The sequence below is a fragment of the Parambassis ranga genome, chromosome 7, assembly GCF_900634625.1.
Source record: "Parambassis ranga chromosome 7, fParRan2.1, whole genome shotgun sequence".
In the NCBI taxonomy this organism is placed as follows: Eukaryota; Metazoa; Chordata; class Actinopteri; family Ambassidae; genus Parambassis; species Parambassis ranga.
This window is the reverse complement of record NC_041028.1, coordinates 9,414,617-9,439,620: the sequence shown is the minus strand read 5'-3', so window position 1 is coordinate 9,439,620 and position 25,004 is coordinate 9,414,617. Positions and strand designations below refer to the sequence as shown.

At 40.4% G+C, this 25,004-nt stretch overlaps 3 protein-coding genes and 1 long non-coding RNA gene across 8 annotated transcripts in view; 2 read left to right on the top strand and 2 right to left on the bottom strand.

Annotated features, from left to right (window-relative positions):
* arhgef25a (Rho guanine nucleotide exchange factor (GEF) 25a) overlaps positions 1–3,319 on the bottom strand; it is a 37,207-nt gene extending 33,888 nt beyond the window's left edge. For 2 of the 3 annotated variants that reach the window (XR_003670973.1, XM_028409560.1), the window contains exons 1-2: positions 2,676–3,291; positions 1,538–1,676 (exon numbers count right to left, since the gene is read on the bottom strand). Coding sequence is in view for 2 of the 3 variants with exons in the window: in XM_028409560.1 (XP_028265361.1) it covers positions 1,538–1,676; positions 2,676–2,771 (235 nt within the window). In the remaining variant the exon portion in view is untranslated. Of the gene's footprint in view, positions 1–1,537; positions 1,677–2,675 lie in introns of all 3 variants that reach the window. The other variant, XM_028409561.1, reaches the window with a different exon arrangement.
* A 1,733-nt stretch (positions 3,320–5,052) lies between these two features.
* Positions 5,053–14,658, bottom strand: LOC114438310 (uncharacterized). The gene is made up of 3 exons (XR_003670972.1): positions 14,338–14,658; positions 13,027–13,072; positions 5,053–6,022 (listed from the first exon to the last, which is right to left on the bottom strand). It is a non-coding gene; the product is annotated as an uncharacterized LOC114438310 (long non-coding RNA).
* On the top strand, positions 8,075–11,823 carry ankrd33aa (ankyrin repeat domain 33Aa). The gene is given in 5 exon segments (XM_028409547.1): positions 8,075–8,178; positions 9,587–9,902; positions 9,995–10,124; positions 10,201–10,341; positions 11,003–11,823. Coding segments are annotated over 4 exon segments (1,350 nt in total). The 5' UTR covers positions 8,075–8,178; positions 9,587–9,644.
* Positions 14,659–15,098: 440 nt separating the features above from the next.
* acvrl1 (activin A receptor like type 1) lies at positions 15,099–23,215 on the top strand. 3 transcript variants are annotated; one of them, XM_028409545.1, is made up of 10 exons: positions 15,099–15,709; positions 18,621–18,692; positions 19,523–19,759; positions 20,019–20,224; positions 20,319–20,418; positions 20,502–20,648; positions 20,752–21,027; positions 21,233–21,430; positions 22,142–22,272; positions 22,364–23,215. In XM_028409545.1, the coding sequence occupies exons 2-10, from the start codon at positions 18,623–18,625 to the stop codon at positions 22,508–22,510; spliced, it is 1,512 nt and encodes a 503-aa protein (XP_028265346.1). In that variant the 5' UTR covers positions 15,099–15,709; positions 18,621–18,622; the 3' UTR covers positions 22,511–23,215. The 3 variants fall into 3 exon arrangements, with proteins under 3 accessions (XP_028265346.1, XP_028265347.1, XP_028265345.1); XM_028409546.1 differs by having other exon boundaries at positions 18,601–18,692; XM_028409544.1 differs by lacking the exon at positions 15,099–15,709 and adding an exon at positions 16,300–16,489.
* The last annotated feature ends 1,789 nt before the right edge of the window (positions 23,216–25,004 follow it).

Genomic DNA, 25,004 nt, shown 5'->3' with positions numbered 1-25,004 from the left:
AAATACCTTATTTATCCCAAGCATTGAAATTTCAAAGTATTAAAAATATGTACAATCCTTTAAAATAAATGTTTATTTTCTTTAATTACTATGTGTAGCTATTGCACATTTATGCAGTGGTTAGAAAGGTGTATTGCAAATCTGTTTTTGTGTTCTCTGCACAGTAATCCCTTTGCAGCAGGTGTTTATAGCAAGCATATGACTTTGCAATAAAAGATTTACTACAGAGTATTTGTATGCTATGATTCTGATGAAATGAAATGTATACATTTAAAATCATGATCCGTGATATTCCTTTAGGGAAACTTTGTGTGATACAGTGTGATTAAATGGAGAGCTGAAAAGTAGAAATACTTTTTTATCTAACTCACTCTGGGCAATGGCACAGTCTGTATCTTCTTGTTGTGGTTCAAATACTTCTCTGCCTTGTGTTACATTGATTTTCCATCCAATTTCCCACCCAGAAGAAATTAGCCTATGCCAAAACAACTGAACTGAGAAGCTTGTCTGGAACCGAAATAAACAACCTCCTTTTCGGTCATCATCTTTCTACATACATGGCCCCGAATAATACTTTTTTTCTTCTATTCTGAGCTTTGAGCTGTGACTTAAAATAATATTTGTCTGCATTAACTTCAACAGCATACCCTATCTGAGTAGGCCCATTACAGATAAGCATCGCTTACAGCTTCCTCTGGCCTCACTCATGCCATATACTGTTCTGCACAACAGTTAGCAGTCCCGCCACATGGTACCCAACACCAAACCTCCAATATATACACACACACTCCCTCTAACCCAAACTCAGATCCAGCTACAAAGCTCCTTTTGTTCCTTTCCACTCAAGGAAAATGGCAACGCACGCAACCTTTTCACAGTAAAATCAGAATAAGTTCAACCAACAGTGATGGGCAAAAGGAGAAGGGAGGCAGTTCAGCCTGTTTTCTTGCCCCATCTGGAAAGTATTGCTTGTGCATACACACAAGAACTCTTTCTCTTTTTCTCTCTCACGTACTTATGTATGCTACATTACAGGAAAGCAATTTACTGCTATCAGTGCTAATAGAGGATACAGAGGGTGGAGTTTAATGAGAGTAAACTACGTACAAACACTCAGTGAATTCAGTATCAGGTGAATTCAATCTGATACTTTCCCTGAAGTTATTAGAGCCTAATGACCAGCATCAGATGGGGTTGTTCTGATTCACATATGGCTAACATGCAAGAACAAGCTGAAGTGGAAACAAAGTCCTATACTGCACTCACAGTCAAGACACTTTGTTATGAATTTATATGTCAACTACAACACAGACTGCAGCCTGTAGATTTTCATTAAAAGTGAGTGGGTACAGGAGGAGGTTGTTTACTGTGTTGCTGCACAGAAACCTGAGAAGTTCATACAAAGAATCAAAGCTGAGCCTGGAAGTTTGTGTTTCAGAAAGTTTCTCTGACTGGTTTGGTGAGGGCCAATGTTTGGATAGCACTTGGGGTCAACAAAGCAGCCTGTCACACTCAGCATAGCTCTTTCAGGTCTTACCTGTTCTTTCTCTCTGTTCTGGGTTTTCTGTAGTAGTGGCCTGCTGCTCCCAGTTCAGCCCCTCTGGCTCACACTGGCCCTGGACAGGCCCCCTTTCCTCCTCGCTTGATGGGAGGTCTGCCTCGCCCCCCTCTGAGAGCTACACACAGAGATGCCTTTGTCAGCAGTGCTCTGCTCTCAAGGAGGAAGTGATTGTAAGACTGTACAGAGTACTTATGGTCACATAACCACAAAACATTATACCAGTGACTGATTTTTTTCCATGATTCCCTGCATCTTTTTCATCCTTTTCTCCATTACACACTGAACAAGAATGCAATGGAAATGAGGGCTTACGCATGCCATGGAACTGCTTCTCTCTCAATCTGTGTTTAAAGCCCAGCAGCACCAAAGTCAAGGTTAATGAAGGAAAGCAGAGTTATCACTCCTCTGCAAGGATGCAGGGAGATTAGATTAACTGTTATGGCTTTTCATTATTATCTGCCTGAGAGGAAATGATTTATCAAGATAAACATTTTTCAAACAGAAAACAGCTTCAAAGAGAAATCAACTGAACTCTCTGTACACTCTGACCTGTTTGTTTGCTTATGTCTGTATGACACACACACACACAGTATGTATCAATTAGGGAAATAAAATAAAAAATACCTGCTTTTTGAATTAAATTGTACTTTCTGTATGTGACGATCTGTTGTAAATTGCACTGTAGAGATGATAGAGAGAGTGAAAGGAGGGAGGAAATACATTTGCAGTGTTTGCAGTGATGCATAAGACCTGCATGGCTTTGTTTATGGTCAGATATTTTAATTACCACTACTCTGCTTCCTGTTCCACCGAAACATCCAAGATTCCTTCCAAGCACTGAACAGAGACTAGCAACCCTCCCATCCCTCTCTCTCTCTCCTCTGCATGTCTGCCATGACCATTTTAGGTTTACGGCCAGGTTATAGTGATGACACAAAATAAACCTGGTATGTAACAATGTTAGCCAGAGATTAGCTGGATGTCATGCTCTACAAGCCCGAGAAAAATACCTTCACATGTGTGTCTGTGGCTTTCTTTGTGTATTTGTGATATTATGCCCACACATAAACAGACAGCAAACACACACAAACAAATCTCAAGAGTTACAACTCACCCACTGTTGATTGGGCATGGCCACAGAAGTAAGCACATCAGCCATTGCTCCTAACATCTGGTCAGTGCGTCCCTGATTCTTCTGTAGAGCCTTCATTCTTCCCAACACCAAAGAAATAGAAAATATACTTATACTCCCCTGTGGTTACAACCTTTGATCTCCAGGTCTGATGCAGTCTTTGTTTTCCAGTGTCCTCCGTCTGTCAGTCTGTCTGTCTGTCTCGTCCTCCTTCTCAGCGCACTCTGCTTCAGATAGGAGCTACTCTGACACACAGGAAACCTCATGCATGAGAATAATTGATCCAGGAAGAGGAGGGCTTGTGTCTGTCTGGACCTGGGAGCGTGCACTTGGACAGCAGCCTCAGAGCCTGTCCCTCTCCCAGTTCACACAGGTGAGCTGGGTTTGAGCGTTGTTCCAGTAGAGTCGGTGCTATCTACAGAAACAGAAGATTTTCTCTGGCCTCCTTCTGAGATGTTTGTCTTTGTCATTCTCCTGTGATTGTAGTTAAGTTTCTTCTGTCCTCTCTGAATGCAGAAATGGAGAGTGGTGACGGAACACCTCACCCTCTCTGAAATCCTCCTTTCTTGTTCTTCATTGGCTATAGAGGATCACCACCCCCTCCCCAAAACCTCACCTCCTTCCATCATTCTCTCTCTTCTCTCTTTTCCTCCTCTTTGTCTTCACTACCTGGATTTTTCCCTCATCTCAAACAATCCCAGTCTTTTCTTTATCTCTCTCTCTCTGCTGGACCTTCTTTGAACTGTCATGGCAAACTCTCTATTCATCTTTGCCCAAGTCTCAGACAGTGACACATGGATTGTGAACTGTAGCGCAGCAGGGCATCCCCAAATAAGGTATGAACACACAGCCCATGAAGCTGAACTATTTGAGAGACTGTTATCAATTGCACACACACATCTTACTCAGCTTTTTTTAAACTGCTGAAGCACTTATTAATCAAACTAGTACTGTTAGTATTATTGGCAACTTGAGCGTTTTTGGCCATTAAAATCTATATGATGTTGCAAGAATGCTTGCAACATCATATAGACGCTGCACAGCCACATGAATGGAGAGTGAGTATGTGTTTTCAGAGGTCATATAATCCCACCAGTGTCACATGTCTGTATTTCTACGTGCTCTACGGTGAAAAACAGACGAGAGAGATACAGAAGATAACTCATACATACCCTGTCCACTAGAAAACATCAACTATGAACAATTTAGAAACACTTTTGAAAGAATTTTACTATATGCTATAATATAAACTATAATCATTAGCACCAAATACAACTGTTATTTAGTTTTCATCAAAAAAACAAAGCCATCCATCCTGACGCAATGTGTGTCTGTATAAAGGTTTGTGTCAACGCATTAAATTACATGACATTGCATTCTGGACCACAGAGACAGATTACACACCAATACAGCTGACATAAACAGAGAAAGAAACATGCTGGACAGATTAAATAAATGTTATTTGGAGCTGAACTTTTATTTTACACTATCAAATGCAGACACATCTGAAATTAATGCTTTCATTTGACCCAACAGAACTCAAACCACCTTTTACAAATGTAACTTCAGAATGGCCAGAGAACTAAATTGTCCTATTGTCCTAAATATTTTCTTTTTACCTGGTAAAACATTCAGAATTCTCTCATACTGACACTGTGAGTTATGACTGTATGAAAAATAGTGAAGATGTAATCAGCATTCTTGTAAAACTCAAAGCTCGTTTTTTTTTGCCAAAAACTACACATACTTCCTAATGACAGGTGAGAAATTAATAGTTTCTGGCATCAATCTAAGCTTAAGAAACATACCTTTGCAAAACAAACACATTTGCAATAATGTAGAAGTACTTTTGACAGCACTTGTCTCTAATCTCCTCCCACCCTGCTATATAGCTACATTCTATAAATCTTGGTTCAACTGCATGAGTTCACAGTTTGGCACAATTTGGGGTTGTGTGCTTTTTATCTAGCAAATTGCAGGCAAACCCAGGACAACATTTTGTTTAGCTGCTTATGTTTCAGGGTCCTATTTTTCATAACTGTCACATTGTGATGACCAAGTTGGAACGTTGAGAAGAACAATGCCATTTGTTTGTTATTATTAACAAGACCAAATTACAAACGTGTTTTTGTGCATTTAAATATTCACCTTGTTTCTGAGGTTTTGGGGGCAAACATTTAATAGTAAAAAGTCTACAGAGGGAAAAGTTACACAGTTTTCTTTAATATTTGTCTAAATAAATATGTGTAAATTATTCAAATGTTTCATAAAAACAAATGTGAATTGCATTGAGTCTTTTTCATATCAATTACATAACTTTTAGACAGATCCTTGGCAGCGGTAAACTCATAGGCACATTTATATACTCACATGTAAGAAGATAAGGAAACATTTCAATCTTGGAGATTTACATTCATCCAAAGTTTCCACATCATTTCCACATTATTCACATCAGCACAAAGTAAAAGCTGACTATGGACACATCAGTTCAACCAGGACAGCCCAAAGGACCCTACATTCCCGTTTTTAATTTAATAACTGGCTGGTAAGACGCAGCACTTTTTAAAATGGTACATTGTTCTGGGTATACAAAAAAACATACCGAATTATGGGCGAATGATTAACTGCAATTTCCAGAGGCTGTCAAATACAGGCTCATATTACAGCACAGCTGTCATCTTTATCTTCATCATGATTTCACACTTAAAATATGAATAAACAGCAACAATAAGCAGTATATATTTTAAAATCCTACGTCAGGCTTATATCTTTATCTTATTTAAAATATGTGTGGCATATATGTGTGCTTACACTTTTCATACTTTTTGGGTATGTTTTGGGCACTCCTCCTCTATGCAGGTCTTGCTTTCTTTTTATTCACCAACTCTGGAGTCAAAGTGCAAACACCACAATCTTTCAACACCCTTCCCCAAATCACCCAAAATCCTCACTGGCTTGCATGAACAGGTTCAGCTCTGTTTTCTTCCCACTTCTGTCTACTCACCTGACTCCAAGAGGCTTTAAGATGTTTTTTTAGCGCGGGTGGTTGAGGTTGGGGCTTTGTCTTTGGTCACATAGGCAGAAATAACATAGCAAATGCTCACACAGTCTAAGCAAAGTGCTGGTAAGACCAGCCTCGGAGAGACTGCCAGCAGTCTAATATTAGTGGAGCACATGGCTGTCTTTAGAATCAGTCACTAAGCTGGCTAAACTTAGTTCACTGCATCCCATACCTCTTTCCAAGTTCTTCTCCTCTGCCACTAACTTCTGCCGGGTACCGCAGCATCTGGGGAGCAGTTGGACGGCCTTGCAGTGATGAGTGAATGACTCTGCAAGGAATTTGCAAAATAGGAAAAAAATTACTTTGCCCCTAAAAGGAAAGTCTGAGCACTATCAGGAGATGGGAATCAGAACAAACTGTTCAGAATAAAACTCATACATCAGATGTGTAATTATTTGTGTTAAAATCTGTTTGGTTTTCTCCTACAAACCAGAGCAATGACTGTGTGTTCTGAGCTAAACACAAAGTTTGCCATGTGTGCTATACTGCCCTCATCTGGTAAAGCAGCCTTTTTGTCTCAAAGGATGAAGGAAAACAATTAAAAATACAATCAATAACACAACCCCACCATAGATGCCAGACAGACTGTCTCGCTATTATTTCCTCAGTATCATTTCTGTTGTGGTCTCATACAGTCTTTGACCCCTAGGCATGGCCTTTCAAATCCTCCCTGTGTTTCATATTAGTAAGGAGTCAGGGCCCACCTCAGACCGTCATGTCTAAACAAGCACATTTGGAGTGATGGGTCAGGTTAGTGAGATGCCATGGTTCTGATCTGATGGTTCATGTTTAAGAGGCAGCTTCAGATAAGGAATTGCCCGGGGCATTTGATAGGATTTAGTGGGATTATATTGTTAGAGGTGTGTCAGCTTCAGCTGGCTGCTATCTGCAACATGTCTTTGTTTGTTAACTCTTCAGACAAGATAAGCAAATCATTCTTGGGATCAAAGATCTGTTAAATGAGTGTCAATTTATTATGATGCCCTTTTCTCAGTCAAGATGAGGCTATAAAGTGAACAATGTCTGATGACAGAGTAATGTTGGTGCACCAGAAAACAATACTGACATCATAACAGTACAGTAACCTACAAGGTGTGATTAACAAATTATGCGACTAGGACCAGACATTATTGCACTCAGCGGCCTCATATGAAAGTTCAAAGGAAATACATTGTCCCTTGTTTGTAGATATATTTGGAGGTGACAGCAGCTGTAACCTATAGTGAGGATTAATGTTATGGCTACATTTCATGAACTCTCCAAGTGTCATGCTGAACAACAAGCTTACATCCAGGCACCGATTTCCCAGTCTGATCAGAGGGGGGCAGTCTGCAGCTCTCTAACAGAGGAGAGAGGCTGTTGCATAACACAGGCTACAATCATACTACACGCACAAAGTCACGCCTTGGTCTAACTCTGTTTCAACATGAGGGCTAATCTCTTTACATTCACTTTTGGTACCACGTGATTAAGACAGTGGTGCTATGAATAAACCTGTTAACACAATGTTCCTTAAATAAAAAAGGTCACAGTTTAAACAGGGAGGCTGAAATCCAACGTTCATCAGGTTTTTCACTCTTGATCCCTTACCAGACTATTAATACATGAGCACATCTATAGATAACCCAACACTAAATATAATGTATGTTTTTTTTCTGAATTGCCTTGTCAGGATGAAAGTATCCTGAGCACAATAGCTTTGTGTATGCATGCCTTGTATTTGTGTCCCTCTGTTTCCAAGCATGTCTGTGTGTGTCATCATAATTACTACTAAGGCCCCCCTGGCTTAGAGTAACAGCAGGGTTAGTTTGTTGTCCCAGCAAAAGGATTTTCCATGGGAAAATAGACCCAAGTCTCTGTCTGCAATCATAAGGACACAATGGAGTTATTGAAGCAGAGGGTCCTCAGCAGCACAGCAGATTCTGGAAACCAAAGCCTCCATGATTCAGTCACAGCACTTTTTGGGCAGTTAGAGAGGTTTGCTCTGACACAACAGACGGGCAGCATAGAGCTGTGGATGAACAGATTCTGAGAGAGCCATGGTGACAAGTGAGAGAACGAAGAAAGAGAGAGAGCAGACCAACTTAACAGACTGTAAGGGGAGCAAGGATGGCTGCTGTCTGTTTCTTTCTTTTAATCCTTAAATCTTCTGTAATCAGGATGAGTGAGAGAGAGCACGTTGCCTGACTTAGGACAGCAGAGTCTATGTTGGGACCTGGCTGATGAGGCAACCTAGCTGGCCAGTGGGAGAAATGGAGGGAGGGGAAAGGCTAGAGCTGGAGTCAGTTTGGGAAACTTAACCAGTTTCTACAAAGCGCCAAACAGGAAGAGTGGAAGTCCAACAAGATGACACTTTAACTACCAAGAACAAAATCAAAGCCAGGAAAAAAGAAGAGGACTAACCCATGGCTGGAATGGTTTAGGGTGAGATTTTGACTATTATTTTGTCTACTTTTAGAGTTGTTTTTCACTTTTTTTACATGTAAAAGGCAGCTCCTAACTAGAATTCAGAGAAAAAAAATATCCAGATTGCAAGGTGCTGTCCTGCAGGAAGTGTAGGCCACAATAACAGAGTTATGTCCTCTATATTTATGCAGAAAGAGGAACAGAGAGAGCCTGTGTGATGCTTCATTCTTGTGCACAATGCTGAAATGCAAGCATATGGTGGTGGGATTAAAAGAGTTAAGCATTTCTATCTGGCATTTAACAAGAGCTTATTTAAAAACACCATTAATCTAATAGATTGTACTTAATGTGTTTGTCAGCAGGTGCTGACAAACACCTGCTCCGTTATAAATATAAAAAAATGGCTTCAGTGCTGGTTACTAAATATACATACGATAAACTGAAACATGATTTGATTTTTTTGTAGAGAAATTCAAAATGTGACCCACTGGATATCCAAGCATACTTGTACTGCAAAACAGTGTGACACTGCTAAGATACCATGACAGATGCTGTCACTAGACAGGCCTCCTGTTGCTTCTGGCACCATATGGCCTTTCTCAACCCAGTACACTTCTAGTATGCCTTCATTCACATTGCTTTTGCAGACTGAGCATCCTGAAGTGTTTCTTAGATTTACTGTAATTTTGTTGCTTTATTGGCATGTGCTTCAACGCATTTTATTCTTTGGTTGTCTTCAATATACAGACATTTTATGATTACTTTCAGAGTTACATTAACTATTCTGATATTCTGTGTTCTATAATGGATTTATGGAGGAGAAAAAAGGAAGCTATACAGGGAGGTTACCTGTCTTGTAGATCAGAGACTTACGGATCAGGCTCTTAGAGAGGGGCTGAGGTGAAGTAAAGCTTCTCATCCTCTTTAGGCATCATGCCTTCTTCTTCTAGACAAGGCCTTTTCAGGACGCTAGATCTATTTAGCATGCTAAATTCAAGCTGCTGCTATTTTGACATTAGCCTTATGGTCAGATGTAAATAAGATGCCTTGTAAGAGGAGAAGATAATACACGCATTTCTAAACTAGGTGCCAAAAATACAATCTGGTTACCATGACATGACATTAGCATACAAGATACAAGCAAATGCAGCATGAGATATGTCAGTGAACTCTGCAGTGCACCTGTCATGTTTAATACGGCCAATAATATTAAATAAATAATAATCCTCTTCTTGCAACTTCACATAGGCAAACAAAGATTGATGGTGGAACCTGTTCAAGCACACAAAAAGTCATGTAATTTTCCTCACTCCTGTCCACCTGTCAATCTGATCTGTATCAGCTTGCACACACATCTCTAGGAGGGATGGGGAGTCTGCATAGAAAATCACAAATGAACAACTGTAGATTTTTTGTTTCATTCAAGATATGGGTGCTGCGCTGCGCTCCTGACCCAACTGTGATCCTAGGCAGAAGGGGTTCCCATGGCTACTGCAAATGAGGACCCATACCTGGGCAGAGGTCCATCCGAGGACTCCGAAATCCTCCTGGACGATTCTGACTCGGGGAGTGTGCTTTCTGATGACTCGGTTCTTCCTGACTACGAAAGAAATGCAAAATATACAGAGCCGGCTAAAACACTGTATGAAGCCTGCGCCAGGAATGACCCCACATCAATGCACAGCATCCTGGAGAGAGGAGTCACAAAAGAAGAAGCCATGGAGCTGGACATCAACGGCAGGGTGAGAAACATTTCATCTTTCTTTCTTTCGCAGAACAAAGTAAGATTCATACATTTCTGCAACAACAAAAAAACTCTCTCATTCCTTGTCAGAATGGACTGATGCTGGCTGTAGCCAAAGGTTTTGTGGACATTGTCACCCTGCTGCACACATGTACATCAATAGACATTAACCACCAGGACAATGATGGCAACACAGCTATCATGATTGCTGCTCAAGCAGGTACATCTGAAGACATTTACCATTCAACCTCAACACCAAACTCAACAATTAACCCTGCAACATTTTTTTAATTCAGGCTTCAACATCATCCTAAATTACATCCTTAACTACTACTCTGGCGTGGACACTGAGGTCAGAGACCCACGTGGCTTCACAGCGCTTCTAAAGGCAGGACTACAGGGTCGTGAGGACTGTGTGTCTACCTTGATAATGCATGGTAAGTTTGCACATGTTGATTATTGTGACATGCCAGGACCAAAGTCAGAATGAACATAAAATAAAAAAAATGGGAGAAATTTTAAAAAATATATATTTTGGGATTATGATGAGGTAAATGCTGACAGTGATATACAGGGTAAACCGGGACATCTGACCTGTGAACTAATCTGGTCACTCTCTGGGTTGCAGGGATTAGTCCTACACAGAGTCTACAGGTACACATTTAGGATGGTGCTATAAAAATTCCTTTAACAACCTAATCAAACTTCCATTATGTCAGAGACTGATTGACAGCATTAATCCAAAATTAATCCTGTGGGCTTGGATTTATTTTAAAGCTTTGATTATTCACCAAGTGGACTGTCATAATCTTTGAAGCAGACACAGCTGTCTTCATTCAGTGGGTTAAACCAATGGGTTTAAAAACCCTTAACCGGACAGCAATCAAGTGGACACTCCCACAATGCAGTACAGTGCTATCATCCAACAACATACAGTATATCAGACTCCACCATGCTGTGAAATGGCCCGATTTAATTCTGGAAGGTTCATAATAAACATCTACTCAATGATTTGTGCTCCCAAAGCGACTGCATAATGGGGTTAATTTGTTTATTTATTTTGACTAAACAAATATGTTTTCCTCATTTGGTGTTCAGGTGCAGATATCAATGCAATAGACATGGTCCATGGGAGAGGTCTGAAGGACTGGGTCCTAAGGACAGGAAGATTTGAGACTCTGGTCAGGCTTCGCCGCCTGCAGGCTCATCCTATTGCTCAGCAGTTCTGTGAAAGCTACATTCCTGAGTGGCCTGATCTGAAGCTACTGGTAGCAAAGGTCACTGCTCCCAAGACTACCAGTCAGAAGTTGAGGCAGCGTTTAAAGGAAAGCCTTACTTTCAGCTTCCCACAGGACCCCCAAGACAATGGAGTCATGGACCACATGGTGCGGATGACTACAGGTATCCACAGCCCCCTGATAGCTACAGCTTGCCATCCACTCTGCCCCACCAGCCCGCCAGAGATTGGCAAACGACGGTTTGCTGTACCTGAACTGCTTGAAAAACACAGCAGGAAAGAGCTGGAGGAGAGCTCAGTGTCCCACAGTAACGGGTCCATTACCTCAGCTTCTCCAACACCTGTGTCTGCTGCCTCTGTATCTCTGACCTCCTGCTGCCAGAACTCAGAGCGGAAGGAAAGCATGCCATCAGGTGGCACGAGAGGCTTTATTCCTCGCAGCATGGCACACAGGAACAGCATCTTCCCCTCAGGCTGTGTTCCAAAGATTGAAGTGACAAAATCTGGGGAGCCCACCCCAAAGAAAGAGAAAAAGAAGAAAAAGAAACAAAAGGGTTACCTGGAACCTCCAGTTTGGAAGTACAAAGAGGCCAAGGAGGAGAAAAAGAGAGAGAAGAAACTCAAAGAAGAAAAAGAGCAAAATAAAAAATCAAAGGGGTCCAAACACTGAAGCCAAAAATGAGTCAGCCATTATTTTTCATAGAGAATTTCACTGTGATAACGTCCTGTATATAGGATAAGCATGTGATTACAGTGTCTCGGAAAGCAGTTAACAGGGGACAAAGCAACAGAGAAACAATTTGGAAGCAAGCAATCAAATTCCCCATGTATGGATAAGAACAAGATTTTTTTGCTACTTCTGTTTTAGAAACATACAAAGTAACATCCCTACAACTTGATGAATGGATGATAATAATAAGTCTAAAGGGGAATGAGATACAGGCACACATCTGAAAAGACCATATGCTTTATGTGTTTGTGAACTACATGAAAGTAGTGTGCCATCATGATAGTGAACTGTAAGACAAAAAAGACCAAATAGCAAATAGCCAAACCTGTATTGTGGTCCAATGCCTTCAGCAAATGTATTTAAATCACACTTAAAGACTGTGTAAGGAAGACAACAAGGCAAAACTTCCTCAAACTGTTTTGCGTTTCCACTAAATGCAAAAAAAGAACCTGTCTATTGTGGCTGCTTTTTCAAGGGCCCAGCAGTTAAGTAGTTGTGTTATTGAAAAGTCTTTACTGTCACTATTTATTTGACTTTAGTCACAGCCATTAATCTTCTCTGTCACTCAATGCAACATGTAGCATCTACCAGATGCCTTTACTGTCTCTTTGACTTAGTTCTCAGCACAGTTTTGCTATTTCATGCATGTGCTATTTGCATGACACTGAAGAAGGAACTGAGTCATATCTCTGCAACAGTTTGTCCTGTGATGGGAAGAAAAAACATGTCCTGCCACTGCAATATGTACATTGTTGAGAGAATGGTTCAATGAGATGAACCATTGGTATTTTAATGAAAACCAACAGAAACATCATATCTGCAGGGTTGTCTATGAGATAAACTATTTATTTATAAAGCTACTCAGGGAAAAAACATGAAGAGAAAAAAAGGATATATATATATTTAGAGTCTAACACACAGTCCAGCTGTTTATTGACCACTTACCTATAATCATAACACATATCCTATTTATATACCTGTAATTTGAATTACAACTAAATATTTTTAAATTGTGTGTATTTAGATATTGTTCTATGGCAAATACAGGGACTGGGATTATATATACGAGTAAAAGCGAGAAACTCTGCATCTTTATCATGCAAGAGACAAATGAAAATGTTTGTTTGTATGCAAGCTTGGAATAAATTTACTGACCTTTGCAGAGTAACTGCGATGTTCCTTCACAGCAAACTGAGAGCACCTGAAAATATCAAAAGCTTTAAATTGTGTGGCTACAACACATGGAAATGTACAATAACTAAAAGACAATTTAAAGTTTTGAATCATTTTATTTGTTTCTTTTCATGGTACTAACACAGTAAAATTAAAGTACAATTTCTTTTCCTGGCATTTCAGTGACCAACGAGCCTGTTGCCTGGCATGTAATTTTAGCTACCGTCTCTAAATAAAGTTACCTGAGCTTCTTAAGGAAGCCCATAATACACTCACTGCAGTGGCATGGGATGACTTTTTAACCTTGGCCTGTAATCTTTTAATCCACCTTACAATATCATTACATAACAATTAGCTTTTATCAGCAGTAACATAAAATCAGAATGGCTTGTTGATATGTTTGAAAACATTTCCTAGAATTATTCCTGATCTATTCAGTTGTATGTGTTTCATGTTAATGTTTTAACAAAGAGCTAGCAGCTACAAACAGCCTAACCAAAATAAAATAAGTGCTTCTGGTCATGTTTTCAGCATTGTGGCTGACTTCCTCCCCACACAGGAGACCTTGGCGACGTGAGGTCAGCTGTAAAGTTAAACCTCAAAGAGGAAATACATTTGACCTTTGAGGATGAAGCACGTCTGCAATTCAAACTAATATAATGACAACACAACAGTGTTAAACTGCAGGTCAAACAAATTTGTGTCTTTATCAACATTCTGCTTTTAAATGTTTTGGTTCTTAACAACTGAAATCATTATATCAATATATTCTTGCAGATTACAAAGCAAAGAAGGCTCTTAGGGGAGTAGGATTGTGTGGCGCTTTTTATAGAGATTAGCGAGAAAGAAAAGTGCCAAATTTTGAAAGAACAATTTGTTCTTTTTTTCACATGACAGATGATGTGAGAGCTTCCAGCTGTGTCTGCAGCCATAAGCCAAAACTGAGAGATTACAGACCCTGAGAACAAGGAGGGGAATTTATATTACAAACATGAAGACATCTCTCTCCAGCTTTGTTGAGAAAGATCTCCTCGTTTCTGTAATAGACAGAAAGCTCTCTCAGGCTCTGCTCAATGCAGTGCTGTCACACAGAGCAGTCTCTCTCCCACTGACACACACTAACAGGACTGCACCAATGTGTTGTTTTTAATAATAATCACATAACAGAGGTAGGACATGAAACATTCTTAAATTCACTCACAAGCGCACGTTGCTCTATGTTTTCAGCTTCAGGTTCAATTTCAATGCTTTTAGAGGTACTTCCTGGATAATAAAAAACATTTGATGACTCACCTTGCACCGAGGGGTGTGTAATGCTTTTTGTTCCCAATGAAGTGATGTTATGTTCCTCAGTGCATCACAATGAAGATTAAGTAGACAATAAACGCATATTTCTATCAGAATTCACTAGGCGGCAAAATTCTCGACAGACTGTGTTTGGTACGGACCAAAACATGGCTAACACAGAGTGAATGTGGCTCTGAAAGTCACCAGGTAGACACAAATGGATGAATGGATGATAAACAAGGTTATCTGCACTCTTAAAAGACTCTAAAGCCGTTTTCGTTCTAAAATGTCACTCACGCGGCATATCAAGCGTTTATCTTTGCTGCCCGTCAGTCAAACCTGTCCCACCGTAAACAACAGGTAGGAACCAATAAAGTGATGTCATCTACACCAGCTACCTAATTGCTACACAGCGGAATAATGAATCATATAATAAACGTTATCTGTGCGTAAGAAATAAAAAGAAAAAACAGATAAATCAACTAAACTGCTGGGTGCGATGTATAGATTAAATAAAGATGTCTGAAGTAGAACAATATAAAACAAATAATAAGTAAACGTGTAATGCTGTTTTCATAACTGCTAACTCATACTAAAAAAATCTACATAGATGTTGTTGGTTTTAGTTACAAAAACACTGTTGTATCATAGTGGGGTCTTTGAAGCACATTCCTGACAGTGCAGTGCAGACACAAGTCCACAGGGGAAAAGGAAAATGAGAGGTTTAGCAAGAAACAGGAAAACCGCTATGAGAACACATTCCAGGCCGAGCAGAGCCTGCACAGGACAATAAGGGGTGGGACAACAACAGCATACTATTTAAAAAAAATCTCTAATCTTGCTTTTAAATCAGGAACTCGGACAGCAACTAAAAAGTGTTCTTGCTTTATGGAGGAGGCGAGCCGTCACTTGTAAAGCTGTCAAGGCGGAAGAAGGAGTCCAATCCGAAGACGATGGTTCGTCTTGTACGTTTATCAGCGCAGATTTGGACCGAGATGAGATAGGCTGCTGCTCGCTGTCCTGTCAGACACGGAGAGCAGACAGTTTCTCTTCAGACTAACTTAATCTGCACTTCACACAGCTCAGCAGATGTTCATCGTTGTTGTGTAAGCGAGTCTAATTGTTGGAGAATACTTTTGGAAAAGTTTTCACAGTAGAGGCGACTGGTCGACATCGACGCAGGAAAGGATGTGAGCTCTGCCTGGATGAAACATCTGCAACTGAGACGAGAAGTAATCCCGTTTTGCTCCACTTTAAGATGAAGCCAGCTCTATTTTAAGCGTTTCTTTTTACTTCTGGAGGAACACTGCTAGCTATCTCTGATATGGGAGACGTGAGGCTTTTACATCTGTCAAGTTAGAAGGCGAGCAGGAAACAGGTAATGGCTTTAACAGCTTCTCTGAGTGTGTGTGTGTGTGTGTGTGTGTGTGTGTATTCTTTATTTTAGTTCATAAGATGTGAAGTGTAGCTTTGAATCACAATCAACTTCATATCAACTCTGACACACATCACTCCACGTGTTTCCAGATGTGAACAGATGTCATACACACATTTTAAACTGCAGTGACATGCAGTTAGCCATGCACCTGTGCTGTGATGTGGAAATATTCATATAACCTGTGCAGTTGAAGGAAAATACAGTTTTTGATCTCTATTTAAAGCACATTTAGGCTGCTCAAGTACTGCAAAACTCTGACACTGCTAACATGTGGTCTACTACATTTCAAAGGCATATTTTCCTCTTTTCATTCCGGGTATTATTATAGGTTTATGATAATTTCATTATTTTTATTTTAGATTATTCAATCTAAAAGTAATGACCACATCACTTTTGAAACCTTGAACAAATTTGCTGATTATCCATCTTTACTTTTAGTAAGATCCCCAACATAAATGTTTCTGTATTGCTACATCTTTTTCAAGCAGGCATCTAAATACTTCCTTTTTGAGATGAGATCCTTCTTTAAAGCAACACACTGGGGTGAAAAGTTCATCTTCAAATATGCAGAACTGACACGTTTTCCATCCTGTATAGATGTAAATTCTGCCTAGCACATCTTTCTCACCCATCCCACACACACACACACACATCAGATGATCAGAAGACATTTGCCCTTTCACTGCAGGTCATACTGGAAGCCGCCTGGACTCTTTCCAGGTGGGTGCTGTCACTTTTGTAGGGCATAAACCTGCTCCCATACACAGCATGTATGGTGCACTGTAGTTGTCCCTTTCTTTCAAAAACAAGTCTTCACTGTAGGTGTATGCATGTGAGACCAGGCGCCCAGAAAGTGAGCCATTAACCTGTTAAACCTGTCTTAGTCAGAGATAAAGATACAGTGTGTCACTGTGACTAGCAGATGGTCACAGTCACTATACTTTACTTAGACATGCTTAATCTGATGTTCTCATTTGAACCACATCACATCATTTTACTGTAACACAGTTACAAAGTTACTTTTCCAGACATTTATAGGGTATTTTGGTTCAATGAGGCCCAGCTGAGGGGCTGCTATCCTGTGCTGTGCCCTAACAGTCCACCACTGTAACCAAAGAGTCATCGAGATGGAATGAGAGATCTGCCGTCCCAAGTCAAAGCTCTGTAGATGAGAGGAAGAGATGAAAATGAATCCCCCACCCCCACTCCCCCCAGTTCACACGGATGTAGCTTTGGACAGAACAGAGACAAACAGGAGAGAGCAGAGGAAGCCTGCAGAAGGCTGCCTGCGATGGAGGACGTGATTAACCCTCTCTCATATGTCAGGATACATGCATGATAAAATGATAGCTGGGCAAAAAGAGGCACGGTTGTGTTTCTCCATCTCCACAGAGACTAAGTTAAATCTGTGGGTGGAGCTGTGTTTATGTTATTTTTCCAGACGGCCCACAGATTTACCACCACTGACATGCAGGCTGCATGACTCTTTGCTGCTTGTTAAAATACAGTTTGGGGTTTTAGCATGTAAGAGCTAAGTGCAGTCCGTTTGAATCTTTTTGGATGGAATTACTTACAGGAAGAATGCTTCAAGACAGTTTTTTAGTAAAATACTCAGGGGAAGTACTGATAACCTTTACAAGAAGAAGTTTCACATTTCAGTACAAGCTACATAAGTTAGAGAGTTGAAAGTATTTTAGAGACTGAAACTTGAAAGATTGTTAAAGTCAATCAAAGCTGTAAAATCAGTAAACTGACAAATATTTAACACCTGTTATAATCTGGCACCCTGGTTAAATTGAAAGAATAACATAATGTGATGCTTCCTGTGCTTAAAAATATCTAGCCACATGCATCAAAACCGAAGGAGGATGTCCGTAGTTTTGTGCTTACATTTGCAGGTTTCATTGGTAAGATGTGTATAGTTCAGGGGTTAGTGCACATGAAAGATGCAGGATATGAGAGTCAGTTATTTAAGAATACTCTAGAATGATGGCTGCTCTACAGACCTTTTTAATTATAGGCTTGTATGTCGAAGTACATCTGTAAACCAAAGAAGACACATCTCAAGTCAGCCTCTGCCAGTGGCACGTTTGTCTGTCTCAGTTCATCTAGTTGCACAGATCCATATCATTGCATTTTTAAAAAGGACGATAACAATTTTCCAGTTCATGTAATTGTTTAGTGAGAAAAGGAACCGCAGGATTCCAAAATCGTTTTAATCTACATTTTGTCACTTTCAGTGATATTCTTTGATTAACTGTACCAGGTCAAAGCTCCCGCGGGTGTCAGGTTTTTAGCTAGATGTGCTTTAGCAGCAAGAAAGACCGTGCTACTTGCATGACTCACAGCAGTGCAAGCCCTAAACAATGAGCAGACCTGTGTCCCGCCAGCTAGGCGGGTGGGGCCACTCAATGGCAGGAAGCATAGCCATCAATATTTATTCTGCGAGCGGGGTAGTCGCATAGTCGACAGGCCTGGAGCCTGGTTAGCACAGCACCACACACACACACAAACACTCTGGAGTGCTTCCCCTAAGCCCCCTTTTCCCACCCAGTGCAATTACCACACAGGCAGACAGGCTGGGACCTATGCCTGTTGTTTTTGACCTCATAGTTTCCTTTGCCTCGTCAGAGCCTGGGCCTTAACCACTGTTTGACTCCTTGTAGATGCCACTTTTAGGTTACTTTCTGTGTATTTTGCATAACACACCAATTAAAATTTAATTATTTATTTAATTAAGGTATTTCATTATGACCTTTCCTAATAAGAAAGAACAGTATAGTTGTAGTAGTGTAGTCTCATTTATTGATTATTATTAACTGTTATTAAAGGTTTGGCTCCTGTTTCACAGAGATGGGAAGCTCTGCTCTGCTCACACTGGTCGCAGCTGGAGTATTTCTGTGGATTTCTGCTATCCATGCAGGTGAGTTAAGATCAAATGTAGAACATGTTCACTGTCCATTTAGTTTCACTGTTCACAACAACATAAGTAGCAGGTTCCTGCAAACAGACTCAGACAAGATGGGTGTATAAAACACGCCTGACATTAAAAAAAGGCAGTGACAAAGTATGTGTGGCATTTTTCTGGCTCTAGCAGATTTTCTGCATTTGTTGTAGGCTTTGTGCATTTCTGTGTACACGCAGAATTAAAAAGAGGGATTCCAGGAGAAACCAGCTGAAGATGTAGCAGAGTCATAAGGAGAGCACAGACCACAGACTGTCTGTCTGTGCAGACCCCGCAACCTTTGTCCTTTGTCTCAGACAGGGGGGGCCGACATGCATCTGCTGAATATTGCACTAAATAGACCTCGACTTATCTGTGAACTTTATAATTGCATCCAATGAATACCCGCCAATGTACGATGGGTATTCGAAACCAGAGAAGTATAGAAAATAATCCTGCAGTCACCGTTAACGTCACATCTCTTACTTTAATCATGCAGACATTTTCCCTGGTTTCCTTCCTCTGTGACTGTCTCTCAGACACGCTGCGTACTTCACTTTATTTTCAAACCAAAGTAGCACTTATGGTGAACCACCGCTCCCAGGAAGTGGTGTTAATATCAGGGTTTGCCCTCATGGAACCACTTCACATTTTCTTTGAATTACAGGTTTTTGGCCTTGATTATTATCTCGCTGATCAATCATCTTCGAAGGTTTTCTACATCTTTTACTGTTGTGTAACAGTGTGCATTTGCTTTTGTTCTTCTACCTACAAGCTGTATTTCCTATATGTATTGTCTTGTGTTTCAGACACCAATGATGATGGGCAGTTGCTGTGTATATGTGAGAATGACAAAGGCACATGTGAGAATGGAACTTGCAGAGGAGACTACTGTTTCTATACCTGGGTGCGCGGTGACCAGGAGAGGGGCTGTTTCATGAAAGATCACGTCAGAGAGCAGTGCATGACCTCCTTTGAGGGATTCTATGTCTCTTGCTGCAGGGATCACCTGTGCAACGGCAACATCACACCGCCTCCAGATATTAGTCAGTATCACAAATATTGCTTTACAATATTTCTCATGCATAATCCATAATTTTGTCTGCTCAGCATCATCTTATAATTCAATGCACACCTTTCATCCGGCCTGCAGCCTTCCCTCTGTAGAGTATCTGGTTCCCCCTTGTGGTCAGTCAGAGTAAATCCATACTATATGGCTCTCCTTTTTTGGAGCAATGAAGCACTGTGTGCTAGGCTACAAGCAGCTTCACCTTCAGTCTATTTAATGTTGGTCTATTTGTCTAGATGGGATAACGACAACACCACCCCCAGCATTCCCTCCTCCAGAACTGGGCATCGCTGTGTCTTTGCTGCTCTTATTTGTGACTGCAAGTGTGTGTGCCCTGATGCTATTCCTTCACTTCCGACGGGCACCCTGCAGACTGAAAGATGCTGAAGACCAAGATGTCACAAAACTTAAAGTCCCTACTGGAGATGACCCTACATACGATGTAAGGGAGACATTTGTTGTTTTACATGAGACCATGTTTTGCCAAAAGATGTTTTTGAGTTCTTACATCTGCATGTTTCTGTCTCTTTCTCCAGAATATCTATGATGAGTTTTGTACATCAGGTAGTGGAACGGGGCTTCCATATCTGGTCCAAAGAACCATGGCCAGACAAATCTCACTTGTTGAATGTGTTGGTCAGTCTCTTTCTGTGCCACTGCTTTTTTTCTTTGCAGTATTTTTTGTCTTTGCAATTGTCTAACTTTGTGACTGTTTTCAGGTAAGGGCAGGTATGGTGAGGTGTGGAGGGGGACATGGATGGGGGAGAGTGTAGCCGTCAAGATCTTCTCCTCCAGGGACGAGCAGTCCTGGTTTAGAGAGACAGAGATCTACAATACTGTACAGCTGCGACATGACAACATACTGGGTATGGCAGCAGAGTTCCAAAAAAAAATTGGAAAAGAACATGTTTTAAAATGTGTCAGTCAAAAGACAGACATGAAATTAGCTTCTTCTTTTCTGGCTTTCAGGTTTTATCGCCTCTGACATGACATCCAAGAACTCTAGCACCCAGCTGTGGCTCGTCACCCACTTCCATGAATTGGGTTCGCTCTATGATTTCCTGCAGTACAGCAGCTTGGAGCCTGAAAGCTGCTTGAGGATGTGCTTGTCTGTGGCCTGCGGCCTGGTCCACCTTCACACCGAGATTCTCAGCGCACAGGAAAAGCCGGCAATCGCTCACCGAGACCTAAAAAGCCGAAACATCCTGGTAAAGCGGAACGGGCAGTGCTGCATTGCCGATCTAGGTGAGAGTTTATGTTCAGAGCCGGGACAGTGAATCACAGTGTGTATCTGTTCGTTTCTAAATCCTGCTGGTAGTTATGATTCATGTGTTTAAACGAAACAGCATTTTCATGCCTTGCATTATGATTTTGCTCTTGCTTATTATTTTAAAGTTGGTAATGTACCTTTAACTAAAAGGCTTCATGGGTTTTCTGTGTCCTGTGTTAGGTCTGGCTGTGATACACTCTCAGTCCAATGACTACCTTGATGTGGGAAACAACCCGCGTGTGGGGACCAAGCGCTATATGGCTCCTGAGGTGTTGGATGAGACTATTCGTGTGGATGTCTTTGAGTCCTATAAACAAACTGACATCTGGGCTCTGGGTCTGGTCTTCTGGGAAATTACACGCAGGACTGTTGTCAATGGTAATGTGACAATAATATTAGAAATGTGTACATTTGCAGACATTCTGACCTATACAGGAAAAAACATCTGTGGCTCTTCAAAAAGCTAACTCATTGCCAGTCAACTCATCATGTTGAAAATCTGTTCCTTTGTCATGTCTGTCTGGCTTTAGCAAACAAGAACCAGTCAGTTTCATGTCTCTTAACACTCCAGTGTTTTTCTAGTCTGTGTCTGTCTCTACTATCCTATCCACTCTCATGATTAGCACTGCTGTAATTATAAACAGTCTTATCTAGTGTCAACACTCACTTGTACATAGTCCAGAAGCCCTCGTTCACAATTTATACACACACACACATGCTGATGGGCACACATCCATAACTTTGTGTGTGTATGTGTGTGTGTCTGCTTTATGGCTCACACTGCAGGACTTACACATTTCCATCCCAGTCTAGTCACCAGGGAACTGATATCTTTCCTTGCTCTGTTGTTTAGTCAAACATACTTTACAAAACTCCCACTACACCCTATCTCATTTTCCAAGTGACCCTTTTAGACCTTGTATAAGAGAAGTTTATGTTCTGGAAATACATGAGTAGATAAACCCACTGAAAGTTGTTATCTATTTATGAGGTTTATAATCTTTTCTTTCTGGCAGCTTATACTGTTTTTTGACAGTTGTGCTAAATGAGAGGTGTGATTTGTGTGTGTGTGTGTGTGTGTGTTTATAGGGATTGTGGAAGAGTACCGTCCTCCCTTCTTTGACTTGGTGCCTTCAGATCCCAGCTTTGAAGAGATGAAGAAGGTGGTGTGTGTGGATCAGCAGAGGCCCAGTTTGCACAACAGGCTCCATTCCCACCCGGTAGACCTCCACACACACACACACACATACACACATATGAATACATCACTATTTTGTGTATATTTTTTTTATTATTTCTCTGTGTGTCCAGATTCTGTCAGCCATTGTTAAGATCATGAAGGAGTGTTGGTACCAGAACCCATCGGCCCGCCTTACAGCCTTGCGGGTGAGGAAGACTCTCACCAAACTGGACCACGACAGCGACTTTGTCATTGAAAAACTCAAGCAGGACGTCTAGAAACCACCAGAAGCAATTTCTCACCACATTCCAGCACAACGAGGTGCATGTCATTACCATATTTTAAACTAATGACTCACACTGTAACTATATATTAAAACCATATGACTTTGAGCAGTGGTGTCTAGACTATCTCACACCCAAGGCTATCTTTTAGTATCAGTTAATTTAAAGGTTTAGGTGAGCCATATCTACAGCAGTTCAAACATTAGGATTTTTTTTATTGTCTTATTTCTAATCTAAAGCACAATCTTTTCCTCATATATATATATATATATATATATATATATATATATATATATATATATATATATGAATTAAATGACCAAAGCCACTTAAAACTACAAAACACTTAAAATACAGGAAACATGTAAAAGCACATTATATTTTTTTGTAAGCATTTAAGTTAAAATAAACATTATCTGCACATAAATGAAGCAATTTAGTTGTACATATTCTAACAACACTGAGTCTGTTGTCATGTATCACCATTGGGCTTATTGTAAATATATTTTTAAAGGTAAAATATTTCTGTTATTAAACAAGACACAATTTTTATACTTTTGTTTAAACACCTTTGTGTTTTCAAAATATATTTTTAAATTTCTGTCTGCCTTAACCATCACAACATCACTGTGGTCAGTAAACAAATCCACAAACAATTATGTAATATTGTATATGATAAATAAAGGATTGTATTTTTCACGTTTGTGTTGAGCTATTTGTGTGTAATTCTCCCATTGACCAGTAGATGTCATCAGATAACAGACGAACAAGAATCCCTGTTTACAGTAAGTGCAGCTTATCTTGGTTGTTTTACAGTGTACTCATTTTACAGTTGTATATAGGTCACATTGTATCATTTTGGAAACAAGCAGAAGGTTCAGGCCAAACAATCACAGACAGCTCAGACAGTCCACATACAAGAAATAAGAAAATATTCACATACATTTCTACGCAGTCACATAGAAATGGGCTTAAATACAAGTTATAGGTAGAACACTGTAAGACGCAGCTGACAGATGGAGGAATTGTAAACAATGTTGAGTATTTTTGCCAGTATTATCACAAGTATATTATGGGTAATGGTATGGTAATGATAACATATTTTAATCCAAACACAGAGCGTAAATATGCACATTTAAACTACCCTGTTTAAAAGAGAAAACACCAATTTATTTAACAATCCTTAAAGATTCTTTTCCTAATTTTTCTTAGCAACAGTGCACTTGGCTGGGTGTCAGATTTATCTCATTTACATGTTTGTTTTTCCACTGACTGTGAGAAACAAAATTAAAGAATAAAAGCTTGAAAAGTTGAGGTGCAAACTGTAGCAGAGAATACCAACAATAATCAAAATGTAGTGTTGCCCAGCGGCGGGTGAAAATAATGGTATCAGTTCAGTCCCACTCGTGCAGTATCTGCATGTTTTTCTTTTTTATCAGCCATGCTTGCTCTTCCTTTATCTGTTTGTGTGAGCATGTGTGTACGGTTCATGTTTTACAGACTTAATTCTGTTTACAAAATCACATTATGAGGACATATCTTCCCCGTTTGAGACATTTTAAGGATGTTTTAATGTTAGGTTAAGGTTACAGTAAAGCTCCAGGAAATTCATGTAAGTGGATGTAATCTGACATCAGGCATATATGACTGTGTGTGTGTGTTGTCTGTCTGCTTGCTTGTTGAACAAACTCCAGTGAGATAATACCCCCAAAGTCCCAGTCTGTCTGGTCAGTCAGATGTAGAGCTGGTTATTTTTAACACTGCAGGGGGGGGTTGTTCAAGTATCACAGAGGCCAAACTCCATGTCTGAAAGTGCAGAAGCACATCTCACTTCTACTTCAGTTTCCCTCCTCTATGTATTCTTTTTCACAGCAGATCATTCCCAGTGGATCAGAAGGGTTTGTTCAGCAGATGGCATGCACTGAAGAAATGTGGAGATAAATTGGACAGAGAGGATAATGGACAGATTTAAAGCCACAGAGGAGACTATGCAGACACAATTAGGCTTGGGGAGGGATCGGTGAGAGTGCTACCAGGAGGACAGGTGATAAAACCAGGCACAGATAAAGTCCCAAATGCACCTGGTTAGAGCCTTGCTCACCTCTTCCTGAGCTACATTCTCAGCTGACCGCAGATGAATGTGCTAGTGGGGTACAGACAGGGTCCCCGAGCTGGGAGAACACCCTGAATGGAGCTGCACCAAAACACATTTTGTTCCTTTTAGGTGCCAGTTTTTGTACGTGTACACATCAAAACCTGCAAGCAGAGGTAACTAGCTCAAAAGTGGCTACAAAAAGAAGGTGAGATAAACTGGAAAAATCAGGAACAACATGTTCTTTTTGATGAAGGGATTGTGGCTGCAGATACAGCTGATAGTGATCAGACACTGAATGTGGATGGATGGTTATAGACAATATAATACTGCAAGTCTGTATATTAAAAACATAGAGCATTGTATTGTTTTCTTCATAGTCTATATATCTAAAGA

Coding starts and splice junctions, on each gene's coding strand:
- acvrl1 (XM_028409544.1), top strand. CDS start 16,426: ATGATCAGAAGACATTTGCCCTTTCACTGCAGGTCATACTGGAAGCCG. Junction 16,490..18,620: donor GCCGCCTGGACTCTTTCCAG/GTGGGTGCTGTC, acceptor CCTGTTTCACAG/AGATGGGAAGCTCTGCTCTG. Junction 22,273..22,363: donor ACAGGCTCCATTCCCACCCG/GTAGACCTCCAC, acceptor CTGTGTGTCCAG/ATTCTGTCAGCCATTGTTAA.